Source organism: Tachyglossus aculeatus, chromosome X1 (genome assembly GCF_015852505.1).
Source record: "Tachyglossus aculeatus isolate mTacAcu1 chromosome X1, mTacAcu1.pri, whole genome shotgun sequence".
NCBI lineage: Eukaryota > Metazoa > Chordata > Mammalia > Monotremata > Tachyglossidae > Tachyglossus > Tachyglossus aculeatus.
Genome location: NC_052101.1, coordinates 33,045,041 through 33,068,978, shown reverse-complemented (window position 1 = coordinate 33,068,978; position 23,938 = coordinate 33,045,041). Strand labels below are relative to the sequence as shown.

Below are 23,938 nucleotides of genomic sequence, written 5' to 3'. Positions count from 1 at the left end.
CTACCCAAGATTCTTCATTGGGTTATCATTTGCTTCTGAAATAGACTTCACATTGTCATTCTGTGTCTGCCAGGGAAGATCCCTCTCCTTACAATGTCTAAGAGTTTTCTCACTCATTCGCCATCTGAACCCCCAAACAAAAAGAAATCCAGTAGAAAGTAAGGTTGTGGCCTTGCAGGTCACCATTCTCTCTCAAAAGGTATATCACTTTATTCCTATTGCTACTTTCTTTCACTCTCCTGCCTTCTTGTCGCCTCCATGTTGGAACTGGTCTCCTCATTTCTCATCTTCCCCAGTTTTTGAGTTATGCCCATCTTCACATGTGTGCAGTGGTCAAGGACCAAGTCTTCTTCTAGTCTTAAGAGTTTTTCTTAATGTATATTTTCACATTTATGCTCTTATTTAAAAAAAAATGCACTGACCATTTGCTTTTGGCCTAACTATTCAGTTCACGTACCATAATGCATGCAAACGTGTTTTTTATGTGCAGTTTACAGTGCCAAAATTTGGAAAAGTGAGATTCTCTCCTGTGAATCAGTACCAAAGAAAAAACAATCATTGTTTTCACTTTCTCAGTTATTGTTTAATTCATTCCTTTAGAAACTCACTTTGGGAGAGTAAAACATAAATAGCTCAATATTTAGACCTAATCCTATTCTATTCAGAGGGATTCAACACAGGAGGAGAACATTAAGACTGTCACGGCAACAACAACATATTGCATGCTATCAGGAGAGAACAGCAGAGGACTGAAGAGAAACTGGAGTGTGGCTTTTTTGAGACATTTTCACATCCCTTTTACAAAATCTCTCTCAAGCAACATTGAATTACACAAATAATGACTTAGAATGAATTATGTTGTTTCCCCTACTGGGGTTGCAACTTTATATTTTATCCAGACTCATTGTCTTCTCATGGAAGTGGCACAGCGTGTTGAGAATGATAAAGAAATTGGGGGGTAGCCACCCCACAAAAGGGCTGGAATATATCCTTTATGCCTCTTTGTTTTCCTTCTCCCTCAATAGCAGTGGAACATGAAATACGTAGATTTGGGACACTAGTCCTTGATTCCATCTGAAATGGTTTTCTCCAATTCATCCTTTTTAATTAAATCTTTCAAGGTTTAATTAGAAACCTACATGAGTCATCTTTGTTTCTGAAAGTACATTTGTGGCTCGGGAACTTATGTAACATAAAATATAATACGATCAGGCTTTTCATGTGTGAAATTAATATACTCACATTTCAAAGGAGGAAAAATAAAACGTATTTACCTATACCAATGAGACAAGAGGTGAAAGATATTTAAAATAAATGTAATTCCATTTTAAAAGGGCATGTTTTAACTAGGTGATCTTTTTCCCAGCTGAAGGTGTCACATGGCAAGCTTTTAATTAGCAGGTAAAATGAATTGCTCCAAACTTTCAGGTTGAAAGCAAATAGGATTAGTAAGTAGCCAGTACCCAAACTATTGATTTCTCTTGTGATTATTAAGAATGAGTAAAATGAAGGGGAATAGTGGAATAATACAATTGAGAACATGCCTTAGTACCTAAAAGCTCCCATTACAGCAATAAAAGGGATATGTTGTCATCTGTTTGCCATCTTTTCATGTATTGTCCATGAATGAGTATGTTTCCATCTGCCAGTGCAAAGGTGTCAGAAGTTCACACATCTATTTCTACTTCTGAAGCTACAAACTCTAGATCTAGATCTGCTGTGCTTTTACTAGTCAATTCTTCAATATCAATCAATGGTATTTATTGAGTGCTTACTATGTGCAGAACACTGTACTAAGCACTTGGGAGAGTACTATAAACAGAATTCCCTGACCACAAGGAGCTTACAGTGCAGAGGGGGAGTCAGACATTAATGAAAATAAATTACAGATGGATACGTAAATAAGTGCAATGGGGCAGAAGGTGGGGTGAATATCACATGCTTCAAGGGTAGAGATCCACGTGCATACGCGAAGGGAGAAGGAGTAGGGGAAAAGAAGGCTTAATTGGGGAAGGCCTCTTGGAGGAGATGTGACCTTCCTAAGGCCTTGAAGGTGGGAAGAGTGGTGGTCTGGCATATATGGAGGGAGATGGATTTCCAGGCCAGAAGGAGGATTTGGGAAAGGGGTAAGCTGAAAGTAGAAAATCCTTCTAATTTCTTCTTTCTAAATCCTTCTAAATCTGCCAGTATCTTCTAAATCCCAAGTTCTGGTATGTGGCATATGCTCCTCAGATATTTTTCTAACCATTTCCACTATCATTGCCTATGGAGTAATTTTTCTTTTACTTTAGACTATACTAGGGCTTATTTTGTGTTTCATAGAAAATCATAGACCTATTTCCCACAGATGTTTGAGAAAACTAGAATTTAAACTTTTCTCTAAGCGCTTAGTACAGTGCTTTTGTGCAAAGTAAGTGCTCAATAAATATGATTGAATGAAAGAGTATAAGGATAAATACCCAAATTACTCAGCTTGTCAATCACAGTTGTTGGGTCCAGACCACAGGACTCCATGGCAAGTCCTGCTCCTGCTGGAGTGTCAAAAGAAAGCAGATGCTGGAAGCAGGCCACCAAAAAGCATCTAGTTACCGAACACCCCTAACCCCAATTCTTCACGCTATTCTTCCATCATGCTTTGCATATTTTAAGATTCTAATACAGTGCTCTGCACACAGTAAGCGCTCAATAAATATGATTGATTGATTGATTGATGTAACTTGCCTCCACACAATGAGGAATGGACTGGTGTTCATGCCTGAGATTTTCACCATTTCTGCATGGATCTCACCATTGATAGTCTCATCTTCAAATTCAAAAGACAAAGAGATAAAGACACAGGGATGTAAAATCATTCATTTGATCATATTTACTGAGCGCTTATTGTGTGCAGAGCACTGTACTAAGCGCTTGGAAAGTACAGTTCAGCAACAAAGAGAGACAATCCCTGCCCACAATAGACTCACAGTCTAGAAGGGGGGAGACAGACATCAAAACAAGTAAACAGGCATAAATAGCAACAATATAAATAGAATTAGAGATGTATGCACACACAAGCCTTCCCTCTTCATATCTGACAATTACTCTCTCCAACTTCAAAGCCTTATTGAAGGCATGTCTTCTCCAAGAGGTCTTCCCTGATTAAGCCTTCATTTCTTCCCACTCACTTCTACATCACCCCTCTCCACCAGCACCACAGCATTTGCATATGTTTTATTTATTCAATTATATCAATGTCTATCCTCATGGACTCTTAGCTCGCTGTGGGTAGGGAATATGTCTGTTCTGTTCTTGTGTGGTATGCTCCAAAGCTCTTAGTAGAGGGTACTGCACACAGTAAGTGCTCAATAAATATGATTGATTGACATACATAATTGCTAAAGATGGAAGAAAAAAATAAAAGCTATGGATTTCCCCCTTCTAGACTGTGAGACCACTGTTGGGTAGGGACTGCCGCTATATGTTGCCAACTTGTACTTCCCAAGCGCTTAGTTCAGTGCTCTGCACACAGTAAGAACTCAATAAATACGATTGATTGATTGCTTGGTTGATATGATAAGAATGCTCTCAATTATTTGGGAAAGGCTTTCTGAAGGATGTGAGATTTTAGTAGAGTTTTGAAGATGAGAGTTACGGTTGGAATGATTTGCTGGGGAAGGGAGTTCCAGGCCAGTGGAATTTTAAATGATTCAGAAATTATATTTTCAAATCCACACCTTGATTTGGTTAATTATTAATCCTTTATTTTCTTTCGTAGACCATATCTATCTCTAGGGCTCTTTTCATAGCAACTCTGTGATTTCTCAACATAAATTATTCTCCAAGATTCACATTACATCTCTCTGAGTATGTTGACCCTAAGTTGATATTGCTTACTGGTTTTAAAGTAGTTGTCTAGCCTGTGTGAGCAGGGATTGTCTCCCTTTTTTTTGGATCATTGTTAAGCACTTACCCTGTGCCAAGCACTGTTCTAAGCACTGGGGTAGATACAAGGGTGATCAGGTTGTCCCACATGGGGCTCACAGTCTTAATCCCCATTTTACAGATGAGATAACTGAGGCACAGAGAAGTTAAGTGACTTGCCTATAGTCGCAAAGCTGACAAGCGGCGGAGCCGGGATTTGAACCCACGACCTCTGACTCTGAAGCCCGTGTTCTTTCCACTGTCACGCTGCTTCTCTAGCCACGCTGCTTCTCTTTATTGCTGAATTGTACTTTCCAAGCACTCAGTACAGTGCTCAGCACACAGGAAGCGCTCACTGAATACAAATGAATGAATGAATTTTAAAGATCATTTTAAAATCCTAAAACATTTTAAACAAATATGTATAATTCCAGTAACCCCCATGCTGTTGTTCTGATTTAGCTCATAGCAGATAAAAATCTGTGGATATCAGATTTTTTAGACTTATCTACTATTCTAGTGATATTACCTCATACAGTGTCACCATACATTTTATCCTCTGCTTCACAGACCATATGCTGGTAGACTTTCAACCAGGGTCGGAGAAAACACTGACACTCCTGCACAAGAAGTTGGAGTCTTAACATTTTACTGAATATCTGAATAATGTAAAATCAGAAAAAACGACACTAAGAAAGCTGCCCCAAGTTTTTGTTTTTTCATGTGTTAGATCTTAGGTCTGTGGACTTACGTGGGACCTTCAGCTTGTACCCACCAAGTGGCTGTGAATAAACCCCAGTCATTTGGAGCCAAATTCCATTAGGATTTAAGGGATCATTTCCTTTATGGGACAGAGCAGCCAAATTATCTGCCGATTTTCCACTTTCCAGAGCGAAAAGGTTCACTGGGTGCTCTCTGTCGCAAGTGAAAAATGATGTGCTATTTGGTGAAATCTCTGAAAAGAGAGCACTCTCTACTCTAGTGTTTTTTCACATAACTGTTTGTGCCTTTGAATTTCATGGATGCTAAAACTCCAGGAGTCCTGAAGTTCAGAGAATATCCTGAAGGTCCTTTGCTGATGTGAACATGAGGCAGCCATTGCTAACTAGGGAGGAGAGACAGCAAGGCCTATTAAAAAAGACCAGGGGACTTCTCTGGGCATGTTACTCCCCTCCTCAAAAATCTCCAGTGGCTACCAATGAACCTGGGCAGAAAGTCCTCACCTCAGTTTCAAGGCTGTCCATCACCTCGCCCCCTCCTACCTCACCTCCCTTCTCTCCTTCTACAGCCCAGCCCGCACCATCCACTCCTCTGCTGCTTAATCTCCTCACCGTGCCTCCTTCTCGCCTGTCCCACTGTCGACCCCCGGCCCACGTCCTCCCCCTGGCCTGGAATGCCCTCCCTCCGCACATCCGCCAAGCTAGTTCTCTTCCTCCCTTCAAAGCCCTACTGAGAGCTCACCTCCTCCAGGAGGCCTTCCCAGACTGAGCCCCCTCCTTCCTCTCCCCCTCCTCCCCCTCCCCATCCCCCTGCCTTACCTCCTTCCCCTACCCACAGCACCTGTATATATGTATATGTTTGTACATATTTATTACTCTATTTACTTGTACATATTCTATTTATTTCATTTTGTTAATATGTTTCATTTTGTTGTCTGTCTCCCCCTTCTAGACTGTGAGCCCGCTGTTGGGTAGGGACCGTCTCTATATGTTGCCAACTTGTACTTCCCAAGCGCTTAGTACAGTGCTGTGCACACAGTAAGCGCTCAATAATTACGATTGAATGAATGAATGATGCAGGTTCTCATCCCCGCTCTGCCTCTGACCAGCTGTGTGACTCTGGATAATCCACTTAACCTCTCTGTGCTCCAGTTTCCTCATCTGTAAAATGGAATATTCCCTGTTTTCACTATCTCTGAGATCGTGAGCCCCACATGTGGTAGGTCCTGTATTTGATCTGATTATCTTTACCTACTCCAGCTTTTAGCCCAATGTTTGGCATGTGGAAAGTACTTAATCAATCAGTGGTGTTTATTTAGTGCTTACTATGTGTCGAGCACTATACCAAGTGCTTGGAAAAATACAGTACATAGAGTTGGTAGTTGTGATCCCTGCCCACAGACAGCTTAAATACTACAATTATTATGGGAAAAGCATTTGATCTGTCACCAAATCCTATTGTTTCTACCTTCATATCTCCAAAATCTGCCCCTTCCCCTCGACCCAAACTGCTAACACTCTGATCCAAGCACATATATTCTTCCTTGGTTACATCAGCTTTTTCACAGCCTTCTGCCTCTCTCCTCTCCCGTCCATACTACACACTGCTGCACAGATCATTTTCCTTAAAAAAAAAAATTAAGTCCATGCTTCCCCCTCCTCAAAAATGTCCAGTGGTTGCCCATCCATCTCTGCATCAAACAGAAATTTATTAGCATCAGCTTTAAAGAACTCAACCACGTCTCCCTCTCCTACCTTACCAATCTACTACAACTCAGTTTATGCACTCAGCCTACTGAGTGTGCCACAGTTTCATTTTTCTTGCCACTGACCCATTTTCCACATCCTCCCTCTTACCTGGAAGAACTAACTCTGTTATATTGTACTCCCCAAGCATTTAGTACAGTGCTCCACACATAGTAAGCACTCAATATACTGGACTGATTGATTGCATTTTTTGTCTACTCTATCCTATAAGATCTTTATGGGCAGGGATTGTCTATACCTACTCTTTTGTATTGTCTTCTCTCAATTTCTTAGTACAGGGATCTAGAGCCAATAAGCACTTAAATAGCATTAATTGATTAATATTTTACATTTCCAGCCTGCTAATTTCTCTTGAACTTCATTGAGAAAGTAACTTGTGTATATTAACCGCTAGTTGTTGAGAACTCTTCAGAAATGAATCATTTTAAACATATGCAGGATTTCTCAAAAATGATACAGTGCTTGCAAAATCAGTTTTCTAATGTCCGTTTTATGATTTCAAATGTACTTTTTGCGTGTTCTATTTTTACACTGCTAGATTTCAGCTAATGTAATTCTTCAACATAAACTAATTTTAAAGTTTTGTGACATTCATATTTGCTAGTTCTGATCAGTTGCAGTTTTCGCATAGAATGTAATTTCTGTAAATTATTTGGGGTCCTAGTTCAGGAGTGTTTATAAAATGGGAATTCTACAAATATGAAGAAGTAACCCATCTTTGGCCCATAGAGAAACTAAAATCATTTAGGATATTCTGGTCTAAACATTAAAGCCCCTACAGTGCCCTAAATTCCAGGTTGAAAAATATCCACAATCAGCTTCTTGGAATTCAACCGGAAATTATAGAAGAGGAGTTTTCCAGGGTAAGTTGGAGTGTTCTCGAACAGTCCCCTACTGTGCTTGGCAGAGGAGCACTTCTAAGATAAAAGAATCAACGGGTTTTAACTTCAGTACAAAAAGCAGAAGCAACTGGTTGAGCAGGGATAAAGTTTAGCTAATGGGTGCAGCATGAGTGAAAGAATTGATTTTGTAGCTGTGGAGACAGGTAGGAACTCAGAGAAGCCCAAAAGTGAAGAAGTGGCAGTGGGTCAGAGGAATGGATTCAGAGTATACTAGAGAGCTGGAACATTGGGATCCATTTGGAAAAAGATGTTGGTACAGATGGAAAGTGAATTGCAAAAATTAAAGTTTGGGAGGAAATGATCCTTTAGTAGATTTTCATGTGTTCTGAAAAGTGGGTCTTCTCTGACTGGACTATGAATGTATAATGGCTTGTTATACAGTAAAGTTGCTGCACAAGTCCCAAAACAATTTCAGCAGCGCAGCTCAAAATTCTGAATCATTTCAGTCATAACTGGACCTCAAAATAACTGATAGAAAAGCATTCCTCTTTATAAGTACAATCAGTTATCCTGTAACTGCTATTTTCTCTATACATTTGGAGTGGAACTCCATTGTAAAGATAGGGAACATTCTTCTGACAAGGGGCTACTGGATAGAGCGTGTATTATATCGGAAGAAACGGATGTGGGCGTGGAGACAGTTTCTGTCAAGGCATGCGTACTATGCAACAAATTTTCCTTAACATGGGCTTTGACAATAGCATAAGCCCCACATGATAGGGTACTGACAGTACCAAGTAGTTAGCCATCAAAAGCAAATCTCTCATGCTCCCTCCAGCCTCTCGATACATGACAGTAAAAGACATTTCCTTTTCAAATTCTTTCCGTAGTTCACTTAGAGGGATTGTATGTTTAAAATACCATGCTAGGCCTTATGCACTTTAATAAGCATCTTCTAAATTCAGTTGTATCTGAGTGACATCTTTTCTGTAATGGAATTGCAGGATAACTCCTAGAGGTTGTGTGGCTATTAATTCTGTCAGACCCACAAGAAGATCTACTTTGAGGCAAAGTCCAAGATTTATTGTTGAATTTAGACAGTATTATATCTTTGTTTGCACCAGTTATTAATGTAGTTCAGAAGGGCATCTTAGAAATCTTATATAAACAAGATTTAGCCTCCTTGATGTAGACTGTAGTTGTATGTCACTAGCCAAACAGTAATTGGTCCATTTCATTATAATGTAATTGAAAATAAGAGATTTATTTTAATGCTTTGTAATAAATTACCTTGATAAATATATTATTGTTAAGCAGGATCTCCCCTTTGATTCTGTAATGTATTTACTTTTATAGAAATGTATTTTGCAAAGTAATGTTCAGAAAGCATTATCTCATTTATTCTTGCAAAGAAAAGCACAGTTCATCATATTTTCCAGTCTGTCCTCTCAGAGTAAGACCAGCGGTGATTGATTCCTGTTCTACAGTTTGAGTAATGTGGGACTGAAAATCACCACTGAACCAGCTCAAACCTCTCTCTAGCAAATCTGACATCTCCCTTTAGTGAGCAGAAAGTCTTCCATTTATTCAGAATACCCCATTTTGGAGTCTTTACTGAAAGCTTATCATCCTGCCTTTGGCTAGTCATTCAGTAAGTGCCTAACACAAATCAGAAATAGGATGCAGAAAAGGACTTCAACACCCCCCATAAGTCTGCAGAAAGAGTTTGCAAAGAGAAGCCCAGTTCTCTCCCATGCAGAGATGGGAAGCTCATCAAAACTTCCTTTCCATTGGGCTCAGGCATGCATACACACACTATCCAGTGTCCAGTACAAGGAGCACAGTGCCATCTGTATGTTGCCAATTTGTACTTCCCAAGCGCTTAGTACAGTGCTCTGCACACAGTAAGCGCTCAATAAATACGATTGATTGATTGATTGATCTGTAGCCAGGGGACAAGCAACGTGGCCTAGTGGAATAGAGCCTGGGCGTCCAAAGGGCCTAGGTTCTAATCCTGGCTCTACCCCTTGTCTGCTGTGTGACCTTAACTTCTCCATGCCTGTCACCTCATCTGTAAAATGGGAATTAAGACTGTGAGCCCCCTGTGGGATATGGACTGAGTCCAACCTAATTGGCAGAGCTTAGAATGGGGCCTGGCAAATAATACGCATTTAACAAATACCATCATCAGTTGCTCTCTCTGGTCTCATGGCTTTGCTACTTGCTGCCAGCGCCAGGGCAGCCAGGACCAGCCCCAGTCAGGGGGCATCTGCGCCCCAGAACCCACGAAAACTTGGAGGCTTGCAATATCTCAAATTTGCCAATAGCTTGAAGCAGTTTTGTTGAGATCCAGCCAATTCCAAGATTTGGAATAGGGCTTCTTCCTACTCTGCTAGAACCGGCCCCCAAGTGGGCAGTTGTTCAGCTCTGGATAGTTAGAAGCAGTGTCTACAAGCCTGGGAATCTACAGTGGGCACAGACCCGGAGTCAGATGACCTGGATCCTAATCTCACCTCTGCCACACAGCCCAGACTGAGCCCCCTTTTTCCTCTCCTCCTCCCCATCACCCCCCCCTAGCCCTACCTCCTTCCCTTCCCCACAGCACCTGTATATATGTTTGTATAGATTTATTACTCTATTTTACTTGTACATATTTACTATTCTATTTATTTTGTTAATGATGTACATCTAGCTTTATTTCTATTTATTCTGATGACACCTGTCCAGTGGTTTGTTTTGCTGTCTGTCTCCCCCTTCTAGACTGTGAGCCCGTTGTTGGGTAGGGACCATCTCTATATGTTTCCAACTTGTACTTCCCAAGCGCTTAGTACAGTGCTCTGCACACAGGAAGTGCTCAATAAATACGAATGAATGAATTAATGAATGCCTGCTGTGTGATCTTGGGCAAGTCACAACTTCTCTGTGCCTCAGTTACCTCATCTGTAAAATGGGGATTAAATCCTACTCCCTCCTACTTAGACTGTAAAACCCATGTGGGACAGAGACCATGTCCAACTTGATTAACTTGTATCTCCTCCAGCGCTTAGAACAGTGCTTTATACATAGTAAGTGCCTAACAAGTATTATTCCCAGACTAAGCCTCACTTTTCCTCATCTCTCACTCCCTTCTCCGTCACCCTGACTTGCTCCCTTTGCTCTTCCCCCCTTCCCTGCCCCACAGCATATATATACTAAGCCCCAAGCGCTTAGTATAGTGTTCTACACATAGTAAGCGCTTAAATACGATTGAATGAATGAGTTATTATTATTATTATTATTATTAGAGATTCCCTTGGCATTCACCCAAGACTTTGTTAAGTCCCTATCAATCAATCATATTTATTGAGCGCTTACTGTGTGCACAGCACTGTACTAAGTGCTTGGTAGAGAACAATGTAAACAGGCGCATTCCTGCCACAGTCTTGTGAAGGGGACAGACATTTATATAAAGTACTGATATGTACATAAGTGCTAGTTGGGTTGAGGGAGAGGTGAATAAAGGGTACAGATCCAAGTGTGAAGGGGATGCACAAGGCAGTGGGAGAAGAGGAAATGAGGGCTTAATTGGGGAAGACCTCTTGGAGGAGATGTGCCTTTAGTAAGGCTTTGAAGGTGTGGAGAGTGATCATCTGTCAGACATGAAGAGGGAGGATGTTCCCTGCCAGAGGCAGGATGTGGGTGAAAGGTTGGCAGCAAGACAGATGAGATCAAGGTACCTGAGCAGGTTGGCATTAGAGGAATGAAGTGGGTAGGCTGGGTAGGAAAGCAGTGAGGTACCGTAGGAGGAAGGCAAGGTGATTGAATACATTTAAGGAGGTTGGCAGTCCTTCACAGTTCTCAAGTTCTTAGAGCCTCTGAGGGTGGTTTTCTGCGTAAAATTCAGGTATTTGGACATAGATCAAGTAACTCTATGGGAGGGTGAGAATAGGCATTCCCCTAAGACCTTTGCTTGGATAGAAAGAATGGTTCTAATTTTCCATTAACGTAGTAGAGGTAGTCTCCATGATAGTCATGTAACATATTCCTCAAAAATTAGGGTCATTGTGAACCTTCGAACTCTGGGTTAGATTTTCCCGCAGTTTTAAATTATGGTCACAGTCAATCTTGACATAAGCAAACACTACCAACTAATTAAGAAGTACACTGAAGATAATTCCCCACCATGCCCTCTTCCCCCCATTTCTTCTCCTCCACTATTCCTGGAGACTTTCTTAATCCCAAATTTCTCAAACCTCTATCCTACCCACCTACACAATTTCATTTTACTAGGGATTCTCATAGCTATTCTCACAGCCAGGTGCCACCACTGCCACTTCCAGTAGAAGAGGGTAGGAAAATGTTAGGGGTCCCCGATAGGATCCCACCAAGCAGACGCTTGAATCCTGCCTCCATCTCCAGGCGCCAGTCAGTAGACAGCCAGCTTCATTTAAGCCAAACACATTCCCTCTTGCCTTTCAGCTATAAATTCCCCTCCAACAAGCTCCTCTTGTCCATCTTAGCTACCTGCCCTGGACTAAAGGTCCAGGGGCAGTTCCAGCTGTGAAAAGAGTCAGCAAGTCCACCACAGTTAATGAATGGAAAACATCGGGAAAGGGGTTCGGCAAACAGCTTTCAACTCTGGCCAAAGGCTGAGCAGAATCAGGATGGGAGAGAAATGATCTCTATCCTGTCCATTCCCATCCCATCTGTGCTACCTCCTGAACCCCTGCCAAAATAACAATAATAATAATAATAAATAGTATTTGTTAAGCACTTACTATGTGCCAGGCACTGTACTAGGTTCTGAACAGAAAACCCAACCTTCAAATTGCTGAGTGGGAAGTGACATGATGGAGGCAGGGTGAGCTGAGGAAGGGACTGGGAGGGAGCCCTCTTCTCTGCAATAATTGGATGCAGTATTGGGTTGGGCTCAAGGAACCTGGGCTACAGCAGTAATTAATGCATGATATCTCTCCAGATTTTATGCACTGTCTTTCAAAATCAGGGATATGCTCGCATAGAACAAAAATAAGCTAATCTGCAGAAAATCTGGTTTTATTGGCCATTCTTATTCTCCCCATATGCTAGAGGCAGTTTATGAAGTGAGGAAGGGAGTGGAATGATTTGTCCATAGGCTCAGATTTATCACAGATTTACATACCTTGAGGCAGGGTGATCCTGGTCTTCTTTCACCTATAATAGTAATGATATTCCTTGAGCACCCCTGGTTGCAATGCTGTGCCCTAAGCACATGGGAAAGTAGAACAGAAGAAGGAATCACTCTCCCTACTCCACATGGCTATTACATAATGGGGGAGATAGATTTAAAAGTATTTACAATACTGTAATCAGAATAATAGTAAATTACTAGGATGGTTTCAGGTCTTCCTAAAAAAAAAAAAAAAGATGGGGAGGAAGAATTTACCTCCTCATGCCAGCCTTTTCAAGAGCTAGATTGAGGTATCAGTTTTGGTAATGGGTGTTCTACTTTCAAAACACAAGTATTAATAAATCTGAGAGCTTCTGTCCAAAGTAGTACTGTGATAGTATCCTGGGTATTAACTGGGGATTTCAATTTATTTAACAAACTATACTGATTGAAAAAACTCCTCTTCTTTCTTCCCTCCACCCCTACCCCGGTTCCCTCTTCCATCTTACTGGAAAATTAAATCAGGTGTCCTGTGGTATTGTTTTTGATCCCAGCAACCATTCACAGGGATGGAAACATAAAATTTCACAGTGCAGATGATTGAAAATAGGCTTTTGATATGTAGAATAACTGATTTCACTGCAGGTTCAGAAAACCAGCAATTTTCAATTGACATTAGAAAATCATTTCAAGTCTACAGACTTAAAATGAACACATTTGTACCACAGCAAGCGAAAATGATTTGGTGGATGGAATTTGTTTTCTGTAAAGTGGAGGATTTCATTAAATGAATTGAAATTGTCTTGGACTCACCTACCATGAAATGTGAGTGAATGAAATAAACCATAAACAGACGGCCAGGTGAATTATTACATGTAAACAGTAAACAAAGTTATTAGATGCTTCAATGTTGTATTTTTATGGATAATTGAAGTTTAATTAAATGATAGCCTGTCTCTCTGATACAGGGAGGGTGGCAGGTTGTGGCATTAAATGCTTTCAGGTTTTCAGGAGCTTTTTAGTTCAAATAAGCAATGGAGGCTAATTTTAACATAAGTGCCTTAAAATAGAATTAAGGCCTGGAATTCCTTAGTGCCACATATCACACATTTAAGCCATTTTCAATCCTTCCTCCAACAGGAGTCACTCAGAATCAAATAGGTATAACTGAACAGTCTTCTCTGCTTCCTGAATTTTCCTCTCTCTAACCCTGGAACCTTGGCATCCCTCCTCTTTGCCAGATAACTTTGGACTCCAACTCCAGCTACATCCCTGCCTTCTGACGTTTTTTTTTTAATGGCATTTATTAAGTGTTTACTATGTGCAAGCACTGTTCTAAGTGCTGGGGAGGTTACACAAGGTGATCAGGTTGTCCCACATGGGGCTCAGAGTCAATCCCCATTTTACAAATGAGGTAACTGAGGCACAGAGAAGTTAAGTGACTTGCCCAAGTCACACAGCTGACAGTTGGAGGAGCCAGGATTTGAACCCATGAGCTCTGACTCCAAAGCCCATGCTCTTTTCACTGAGCCACGCTGCTTCCCCTTGCTCCACCCTCCAGTTAACCCTCTTCAGGCACACACTATGTGCTCTGAAAATACCATTGATTGATAGGTCCCAGAACCCCCGAGTTGCCCCTCATTGTCCTAAATCCTCAGTATGATCTCTACCTTCCAGTTCCAACCTCAGGCCCCCTCATTTGTATTACTTCCCCAGCTCCCTCAGCATGCAGCATACAGATACAGAAAAAAGCCTTAAGCAGTACTGGGCTAGGGATGGTGTGGACTGGGTTGTGGTAGAAGAGATACAACATAATAATACTAATAATAATAATGGCATTTATTAAGTGCTTACTATGTGCAAAGCACTGTTCTAAGTGCTGGGGAGGTTACAAGGTGATCAGATCAGGTGATCTACAATATAATCAGTTTGGAAACAATCCCCAACCCATATGGGGCTCACCGCCTTAATTCCCATTTTACAGATAAGGAAACAAACACAGAGAAATTAAGTGACTCGCCACAGGTCACACAGCAGATAAATGGCAGAGCCGGGATTAGACACCTGCAGCCGCAGAAGGCCATATGCAGGACTGGGGCCGCAGGGGACACTTTGATGCCTACAAGACATAGGCCAGGTTGTTTTTCTATATCATACTTAATAATAATAATACCATTTATTAAGTGCTTACTATGTGCAAAGCACTGTTCTAAGCGCTGGGGAGTTTACAAGGTGATCAGGTTGTCCCAACATGGGGCTCACAGTCTTAATCCCCATTTTACAGATGAGGTAACTGAGGCACAGAGAAGTGAAGTGACTTGCCCAAAGTCACACAGCTGACAAGTGGCAGAGCTGGGATTTGAACCAATGACCTCCGACTTCAAAGCCCATACTCTTTCCACTGAGCCACACTGCTTCCCCTATTAAATCACGGAGCACAGAATGCTCGTAATTCAAACTATTAGCATTGGTTGAGCACCCACTCTGTGTGGAACTACACACTTCGGAACTACAGAGTAAAGAAGTGACATTCTGATGTGGGGGAGACATAAAAATATCTACCAGTAGATTATTCAAAGAACTAAATATACAGTATAATAAATGTATATACAAAAGTGCTGGTGATGACTACTACAAGCCCATAAACCGTAGATGGTTTCATATGACTTAGGAATCGGGGGATTCTTATTGGAGTAGGTGGGAGTTTCAAAAGGGCTTTAAATGTCAGGAAAACTATGGTTTGTCAGACTTAGCGAGGGAGGGAGGGAGTTCCAAGCCAGGGGAAGACCAGGGGGGAGGGGGTTTGAGGTGGGAGAGTTAAAAGCAGTGAACAATTAGAAAGGTTAGCTTGAGAAGAGAAGCAGCGTGGCTCAGTGGAAAGAGCACGGGCTTTGGAGTCAGAGGTCATGGGTTCAAATCCCAGCTCCACAACTTGTCAGCTGTGTGACTTTGGGCAAGTCATTTAACTTCTCTGTGCCTCAGCTACCTCATCTGTAAAATGGGGATTAAGACTGTGAGCCCCACGTGGGACAACCTGATCACCTTGTAACCTCCCCAGCACTTAGAACAGTGCTTTGCACACAGTAAGCGCTTAATAAATGCCATTATTATTATTATTATTATTAAGAGCGAAGAGACGCAGTTGAGGAATAGCAGGTGAAGAGAGAAGATGGGTAAGGTATAGGCAATTGTAAGCAGTTTTGTGTGATCCAGTGGGACATGGAAAGCCTGTGGAGTATTTGGGGGAGTGGAGAGATGAGTTTCAAGCAGAGCTTCAAAAAGATAATTCATACAGCGAGGAGTCTGATACAGTAGTCTAGCTACAATATAATAGAGCTGGTGTGGGATGAACAGGATTTGGCAGTAGGTTGAATGGGATAGTTGAAAGGCAGCAAGGAGTCAAAGTTGACTGAGGTTGTGGGTTTCTGGACCCAAAAGAATGGTGATGTTTTTGACTAGCAGTTAGGAGGAAGAGCATTTTTAGAGGGAAAATGAGTAGTTCCATTTGGGATATGTTGAATTTGAGGTGCCAAAGGGGCAGTTGCAGGACAGCAGCTTAGATGATAGGTCAGGGCTAGAAAGCGAGATTTGGGAGTCGTCTGCATAGAGAGGGTAGCTGAAGCCATGTTAGCAGATGAGCTCATTATTTTCCATCCCTCAGTCAGATGATTAAAAATGGAGAGGAGTTTACTAAAGTAATGCTTTAGTTTTTTTGTAGCATGTTTCCAAGCATAAGATTTGATTGCACCAAGGAAGGAAGGAACACAGGAGTAAAAAAATCCTCCGAAGTCTAACCTAAAATCATCATTGCAATGATTTTGTATGTCTTTGTCTTGGAAACCATAGGGTCTGAGAAGTGAGATTCATTAAGATATCAAAGTTTCTACTCATAGAAGACTAGCCTGTAACTTCAGAACTGTTTGTTACCCACAATATTTTATGATCACCTTGGGCTTCTGGGCAACTTAGCTGGCAAATCCCTGACACAGAAATGCCAAGATTTTCCTCAAGATAATAATAATAATAATAATAATGGCATTTATTAAGCGCTTACTATGTGCAAAGCACTGTTCTAAGTGCTGGGGAGGTTACAAGGTGATCAGGTTGTCCCACGTGGGGCTCACAGTCTCTAGCCCCATTTTACAGATGAGGTAACTGAGGCACAGAGAAGTTAAGTGACTTGCCCAAAGTCACACAGCTGACAATTGGCGGAGCCGGGGTTTGAACCCATGACCTCTGACTCCAAAGCCCGTGCTCTTCTCCACTGAGCCACGCTGCTTCTCAATATAAAAAGATCATTTTTATATTTTAGGTGGGCCAACCATATTAGGCACAAACTCCCAATAACCTCTTATTCATGTTTTTGGTAATATATGCATGGCTTTAATACCTGTAAGAATTTTTTTAATTAATGAAAACTCACATAAAGCAGGATTGCATCCCTATGGATATTCACTGAATAAGCAGTAACAAGAAGAAAAGTGGGCCTTGCTAGCACATGAGAACAGGTAGGTTGTTTGTTCCTCTAGGGCCAAGCCCTCATCTTGGACATCTATTATATACTCCCATATGTCTCATTCAGGAAGTGCTCAGGAAATACTGAACACAGCAGATTCCCAGGACTGTACCAGTAGAGCACAGGCCTGGGTGTCAGAAGGACCTGTGTTCTAATCCTACCTCCACCACTTGTTTGCTGCGAGTCCTTGGGAAAGTCACTTCACTTCTATGTGCCTCAGTTACCTCATCTATTAAATGGGGATTATGATTTTGAGCCCCTTATGGTGACAAGGACTGTATCCAACCTGGTTAGTTTGTATCTGTCCCTGTGCTTAGTACAGTGCCTGGCACATGGTAAGTGCTCAACAAGTACCATTAAAAGATATTTTTAAAAAAGATTAAATTCAACATAATCAGATTGTACACACAGTCCCTGTTCCATATGGGGCTCACAGCCTAAGAGGTGAGGACAGCAAGTTTACAGAATAGAAAACTGAGGTTCAGAGAAGTTAAGTAATTTGCCAAGTCTGCCGGCAGCCCCGGTGGAATTAGAACCCAGGTTTTTTGACTCCCCATCCCTTGCTCTTTTCACTAGTCTGTGCTGCCAGGTTCCCACAAATTTTGAGACAATGCATACATCAAGCTAAAATCTGGTCAGGGACCAGGACGGTAATGGAAAAGTTGAGAACTGTGAATGAATTGGCTATTCTGAATTAGTTTAAAGACGTATATGACAGTAACTCATACAAACAGAATTTGGAAGTGTGAGAAATATTACAAAAAACTGGGCTTCTCATTAGTGTTCTAACATGACAGAACTGAAATATGGAAATCAATTTTAAAGGAAAAGATAAGATTTCCTACCACTGAAATTAAACAGAGTTCCTGCAGATTCAGTAAGAACTAATTAACTTGAATCAGTGAAGAAACTTTACTGGTGTTTGCTGCCATAAAAAATTAAGTGTCTTTCACAGAGGCAATTCTGAGTGGGAAATCCTATGGATTTAGTGAAAGAAAGAATCAGGACACGGCAAGCCTTATTTACCAAGTGTATGAAACAATCTACAATAGCAGCTCTGGTTACTTGCATGACTACTATGAAATCTTAGATCAATCAGTGGTATTTACTGAGTGCTTACTGTGCATAGAGCACTGTACTAAGTGCTTAGAGTGAATGAAAAGAATGTCAGTTATCATTCATAAGGAATAGTGACTTAGGTGTCAACAATACTTGCCACCCTAGAGCCTACAAATCTTATAATGGGATGAAATTATAGTGCCTGCTGCACAGTTTAGCTGAGGCTTATGTTTCCTTCCTGCCCTAGGACTGAAGGGTAAACACTTTCTCCTGGCCTTTTCAGCAAATGGAGAAAAATATTCACTCATTTGAAATTGATTTAAAACAAAAATTAACTAAAAGCTGAAAATGAAGAGCCCACCCCAATGTCAGCCTGAATGACTGCCAGTTCAGGGTGGAGAGACCAGAATTTTGCTCCTGGAGGCAAATCGTGTGATCTAATGAAATTTAGAAAGTCACATATACCTATCACAAAGGAAGCTAATATTTCTATTTAATAGGACTGGAATAAAATGATCATGTCATAGTTTTGACGTGATTAATGTAGATACGTAAGATGAAGTGAAAACCAGAAATCTAGAGAAGGAATAAATGCTCTAACCAAATGAATTTCAGTGATAACCATTCTCACACTACAGAATAAATGGATATGCCAATGGAAGGTACATTTTTCCCTGGTTTTTATGAATAACTGTTGCAACCATATTTATATTCTTTTTTTATTCATGAGCATGCATTCATGCCACTGATAGCACTGCTGGTATGCACATGATGATGAATTTGAATAAAAGTAAGAGAGGCAGACAGGCAGGCTCAGCTACTTAGAATTGGGGAATTTCTCTGTAGAGAAACTGAAGTCTGACTACCAAACCTAAATGCACATGAGGATATCTAACAGGTTGTTTAAGGTAAACAAGGAAGTTCAAATTAGATTGTCCAACATCTGGGGAAATTAGCAAATTTGAAAAATTGCAACCAAGCAAATCCAAAATATCAAAATGCCACAATTGATATTGCCTTTGAGTTAAAACAGAAAATCCAAGCCAAAAGGAGTTTCTGCAGCCTGGATAAAGGATGCTGTAGAAACCCTGGGAATGTCTGGGAGGTTTTTGAAGAATGGAGCACAACCTCAGCAGATTTCCATCACCATTTACCAATTGAGTCTGAATGAGTGAACAGAGCAATCATAATGGAAATAACGTGATTCTTAAGAGACAGCAGGAGCCCTGGATTGTCACTTTTCCTGATGAAATGATCTTGCATTTTCCCTTGCTGATTGTTGTCAGCTGCATTTTTGTTGGTGGGTTAATCTTCTGGTCAGAAACTGACAGCACTTTAGAAATCTTTGGTCAGTTTTCTGTGTGACACCAGGCTTTTGTGCTGTATTTCTCCTTGAAAAGATTAGAGTATGAACAAAACAGTAGTAACACTGCCAGAACATCTAAGAAAATTAAAGGTGGGCTATGGAACGGAGAACCCCACTGCCTTCTTTCTCTGTATGACTTAAAGATCATGTTGTTTCATCCTTGTGCCGGCCTTTCCCTGAGTTCATCTTTGCCTCCCCACTAAAGCACATGATTTCAGACTTGTTCCTTTTCTCTAAAATGTGTTTTTTCTGACACAGAGTGGTGGCATCTGATAGAACATCGGTCAGATATTTTGTTACTTCCTACTCATCTTAAAGACAATGAGGGACTTGGAGAATATCAGTTGAGTGCGTTCTGATGTGTATTTCTGCCAATTTAGTCAGCGCTTTCCCAACCGCCTTCTGGAGGCTTTGCCTGATTAATTTCTCCACTCCTCGGGTTTTATCCCCCCAATTAATCAGTATTTTGAACCATCCAATCATTTATAGAACTTGTATGTATGCCATATTATCTAAGCACCCTCTCACCATCATATCCTCCTATCTGTAAATTATTTCAGTGCCTGTCTCCTCCACTTAACTGTCTGTAAGCTCCTCCAGGGCAGGGATAACATCTACCTTATTGTCTCTCCCGAACACTTGGTAGAGTGTTCTGCATACAGTAGGTAGTCAATAAATACCACTGATTGAGTCCAGCTCCTTAATGAGCACCCTCAACCCTTAGCTGGCAGCTGCCTCTCAAGCTTGTTCGCAAACACTCTCCAGTTTATCCTTGCATTCTTTTTTTACAACTTTCTCTCAATAATACCATTGCAGTCGTCTCTAAATGCATGAGGTCTGCATGCCTCAATACGTTAAGATCTCGTTGACCTACCAGGCAGACAATTACTTCCCCATTCCTCAAAGCCCTATTGAAGGCACATCTCCTCCAAGAGGCCTTCCCTGTCTAAACCCTCTTGTCCTTTTCTTTAACTCCCTTCTGGGTCACCTTGACTTGCTCCCTTTTATTCCTCCCCCTCCCAGCCCCACAGCATTTATGTACAGATCTGTAATTTATTTCTATTAATGTCTGTCTCCCCCTCTAGACTGAAAGCTCATTGTGGGCAGGGAATGTTTCTGTTGTCATATGGTACTCTCCCAATGCTTAGTACAGTGCTCTGCACACGGTAGGGACTCAATAAATACGATTGACTAAAGTGTTCATGCAGATGGCTGGTAGAAGTGAAATTAATCCTTGTGTCAGTTTCAAGGAATGGCAATTCCTCAGTAAACCTCTGAGAGTCTTGTATGTTTCAGGCTTGAGTCACCTACCCGCTCCCTGGTGATGGAAGCCCCTAAAGGAGTAGAGATCAACGCAGAAGCCGGCAACATGGAAGCCACTTGCCGGACAGAGCTGAGACTGGAATCCAAAGATGGAGAGGTAAAAATAAAGTCAATTTAAATCCACCCAATATTTCTCAGACTCTTCCATCTTGTGCCCTTTTCCCCTCCCTGCTCCTTCCTCTACACCTCCACCTCTCTCCTCCAGCTTGCCCCAACTCAATGAAAAAGATCCACCGTTCATCGGAGCTGCTGACTTTGAAGCTGATCGTACAAGCTAAGAGTGCATGGCAAAGCTAACTTCTCCAGCTGTTCAGAAGCTCCAGTCTCCAAGGCTGTTTTGGAATCCCTCCATGGACTCTCGCGAGTCCCAACTCCTAGTTTGAGAACTCCTGCACCAAGCCAAGCTGGATCATATTTCCCTTGGCAAGTCATGTTAGCTTATCTCTTGGAGCCACTAGATTTGACACTGTTCTTTGTAAACACTGAGGCTGGTCTGAATTTTTGTTTCCTGGTTCTCTACTAACTGCACATTTTGTTTGCGAACCAGAGAGCCTCTCTGTGGAAAACATTATAATTCATTATTTGTTAAATGCTTGGATAATAGCATCTGCTGTGTGTACAGATTGATGGCAGCTGTAAAAGTGCACAGTCCTTCCAAATTCTTTGTGGTGCTGTCACCTTAAAATGAAATTGTTAGCTAACCTAATTAAGTCTTCTATCACTTGTTTTGCTATGCAATGAACTTAATGCACCCGTATTGATTTGTAAAACATTTTTAGTTTGGCATTACATTTTTCTGGTTAAGGGAGAGGAATGTCAGAAAGATCCAAAAGCTGTACAACACTGAAAAGTCTACGTTTAAAAATAGATAGGACTAAGCTGATAAAACCCCCTCAGAGTTGATTCTGTCACTCTCTGTTACTAAGAATTGTTGCTCATGGAACTCTTTGTTTTCCCTCAGGCCTAGGAAGGTAAGTGAAGCCATCCAGAAACTGCAGAATTCCTTAATTTTGATGCCACATACTTAACATTAATTCAGTAGGAAACTTTGCATGTGCTTTCCTATGCTTGAAATATAAAAGCAGCCTCAGAGTAAAATGCTAAGGAGAACCTAAATTGCTTTAGGATGTGATGTAATCCAGTTGACTTTGCAACTGCAACTCTAGTCTTGTTTCAATGAACTATGTGGGTGTGCATCTGGAAAAGCAACTGCCGTAGGAGAATGATAGAACTGGATTCAGCCTTTAAAAGAGTTGTCAAAAATACATCTGTCTCCACAGTAAGTTTACCTTGTTCATTTCTCAAATCCTTGCAAAGCCGATGGCCAAATCAATCAATCAATCAATCAATCGTATTTATTGAGCGCTTACTATGTGCAGAGCACTGTACTAAGCGCTTGGGAAGTACAAATTGGCATCACATAGAGACAGTCCCTACCCAACAGTGGGCTCACAGTCTAAAAGGGGGAGACAGAGAACAGAACCAAACATACCAACAAAATAAAATAAGTAGGATAGAAATGTACAAGCAAAATAAATAAATAAATAAATAAATAGAGTAATAAATATGTACACCCATATATACATATATACAGGTGCTGTGGGGAAGGGAAGGAGGTAAGACGGGAGGATGGAGAGGGGGACGAGGGGGAGAGGAAAGAAGGGGCTCAGTCCCTTCCATTCCAAATGGAAAGAGCACAGGCCTGAAAGTCAGAGGACCAGGGTTCTAATCCCAACTCCGCATCTTGTCTGTTGTATGACCTTGGGAAAATTACTTACCTTCTCTGTGCCTCAGTTACCTCATCTGTAATAATGGGGGTTAAGACTGTGAGCCCTACATGGAACATGGACTGTGGCCAACCTGATTTGCTTATATCGATCCCGTTGGTTAGTACATGCCTGGCACATAGTAAGCACTTAATATATACCATTCAAAGGAAAAATAAAAGTTCATGGACTCTGCCCCAGAAGGTCCTCTGGTCCTCTAGAGAAGCAGCGTGGCTCAGTGGAAAAGAGCCCGGGCTTTGGAGTCAGAGGTCATGGGTTCAAATCCCGGCTCCGCCACTTGTCAGCTGTGTGACTTTGGGCAAGTCACTTAAGTTCTCTGGGCCTCAATTCCCTCATCTGTAAAATGGGGATGAAGACTGTGAGCCACCCGTGGGACAACCTGATCACCTTGTAACCTCCCGTGCGCTTAGTAAGCGCTTAATAAATACCATTATTATTATTATTGCTGATGGATGGAGAAATGAAGTACGGCAGAGTCTAATTTAATTCTTTTCCCCTGTCTTCTTCACCCATTCTAGATCACATTAGAGGCTGCAAAGATCAAACTACCTAGATTGCCTCAAGGATCCTACTCCCCCACAGGAGCAAGACAGAAAATCTTCGAGATCTGCGTCTGTCCCAATGGGAGGCTGTTCCTGTCTCAGGCAGGGACTGGTTCTACTTGCCAGATAAACACAAGCGTCTGCCTTTGAGAGACATTATCTCGCGGACAGCGAAGGCAGCAAAAGGGCCTTTTGGGGCCGCACAGATTCTGGCTGCCAACTATTTTTACTAGAACACAGAAAGCCTAGCCAAGACTTTTTTTGTGTGTAAGCGTATGTGTGTGTGTGCGCGCGCGTGTGTGTATGAGCATGTGTGGGTGAATATAAATATATATAAATATATATAAATATATATAAAAATATATGTATCCTCTGTATAAAATTAGGTTTCAGTACAAAGGAATCCACGGGTGGCCCTGAGCTTGCTTCTCTCCACCCCACATCATAACTTCCCAGACTACTGAACTGGATATGATGGTCTCACATCATTTCCCACAAACATCCATACCCATCTCCAGTTGTTACCCATCATCTTCTAATCGAAGTGAAGGGCAGTTAGTTCATCGAGCACGAGAGGCAAAATATATTGGGCAGACATACTTTTCTTCTAGCATCATTAAAAAAAAAAATTGGTTGTGGGAATCTACTGACTACAAAGAGACCCTTGCAGCTAAAGGATCTTTTGTGGAAACCCCCTTTTCTTTCTGTCTCAGGAGAGACTCATGGGTGTTGAAAGTCTTATCTCCCTGCAGAAGGGAGTAATGAGGGATTTTATTTGATTGACTGTGAGTAAAGACTTGCATTGGTACTCTATGTGGGACATTTGGTTATAAGTTTAAAGCCCAGCAAACCTTGAAGTATTTCTAGAGTCCCATTGTGTCTTTGCTCCTCCCAATGATCCCTTCACCTACTGCTAGACCCCCTGGGACATTTGAAAAATCCATCCATAGCCCTGGGGAAAGTGACAGTCCTTAAAAGGACAGCCAAAC

At 41.5% G+C, this 23,938-nt stretch overlaps 1 protein-coding gene across 5 annotated transcripts in view; it reads left to right on the top strand.

The window, feature by feature from the left end:
- Positions 1-23,263, top strand: part of SGCD (sarcoglycan delta) — a 601,642-nt gene extending 578,379 nt beyond the window's left edge. For 3 of the 5 annotated variants that reach the window (XM_038739912.1, XM_038739910.1, XM_038739911.1), the window contains exons 7-8: positions 20,594-20,717; positions 22,926-23,099. In XM_038739912.1, the coding sequence (XP_038595840.1) occupies positions 20,594-20,717; positions 22,926-23,099 (298 nt within the window). Of the gene's footprint in view, positions 1-20,593; positions 20,718-22,925 lie in introns of all 5 variants that reach the window. The other 2 variants (XM_038739913.1, XM_038739909.1) reach the window with 1 other exon arrangement.
- Positions 23,264-23,938: the final 675 nt, after the last annotated feature.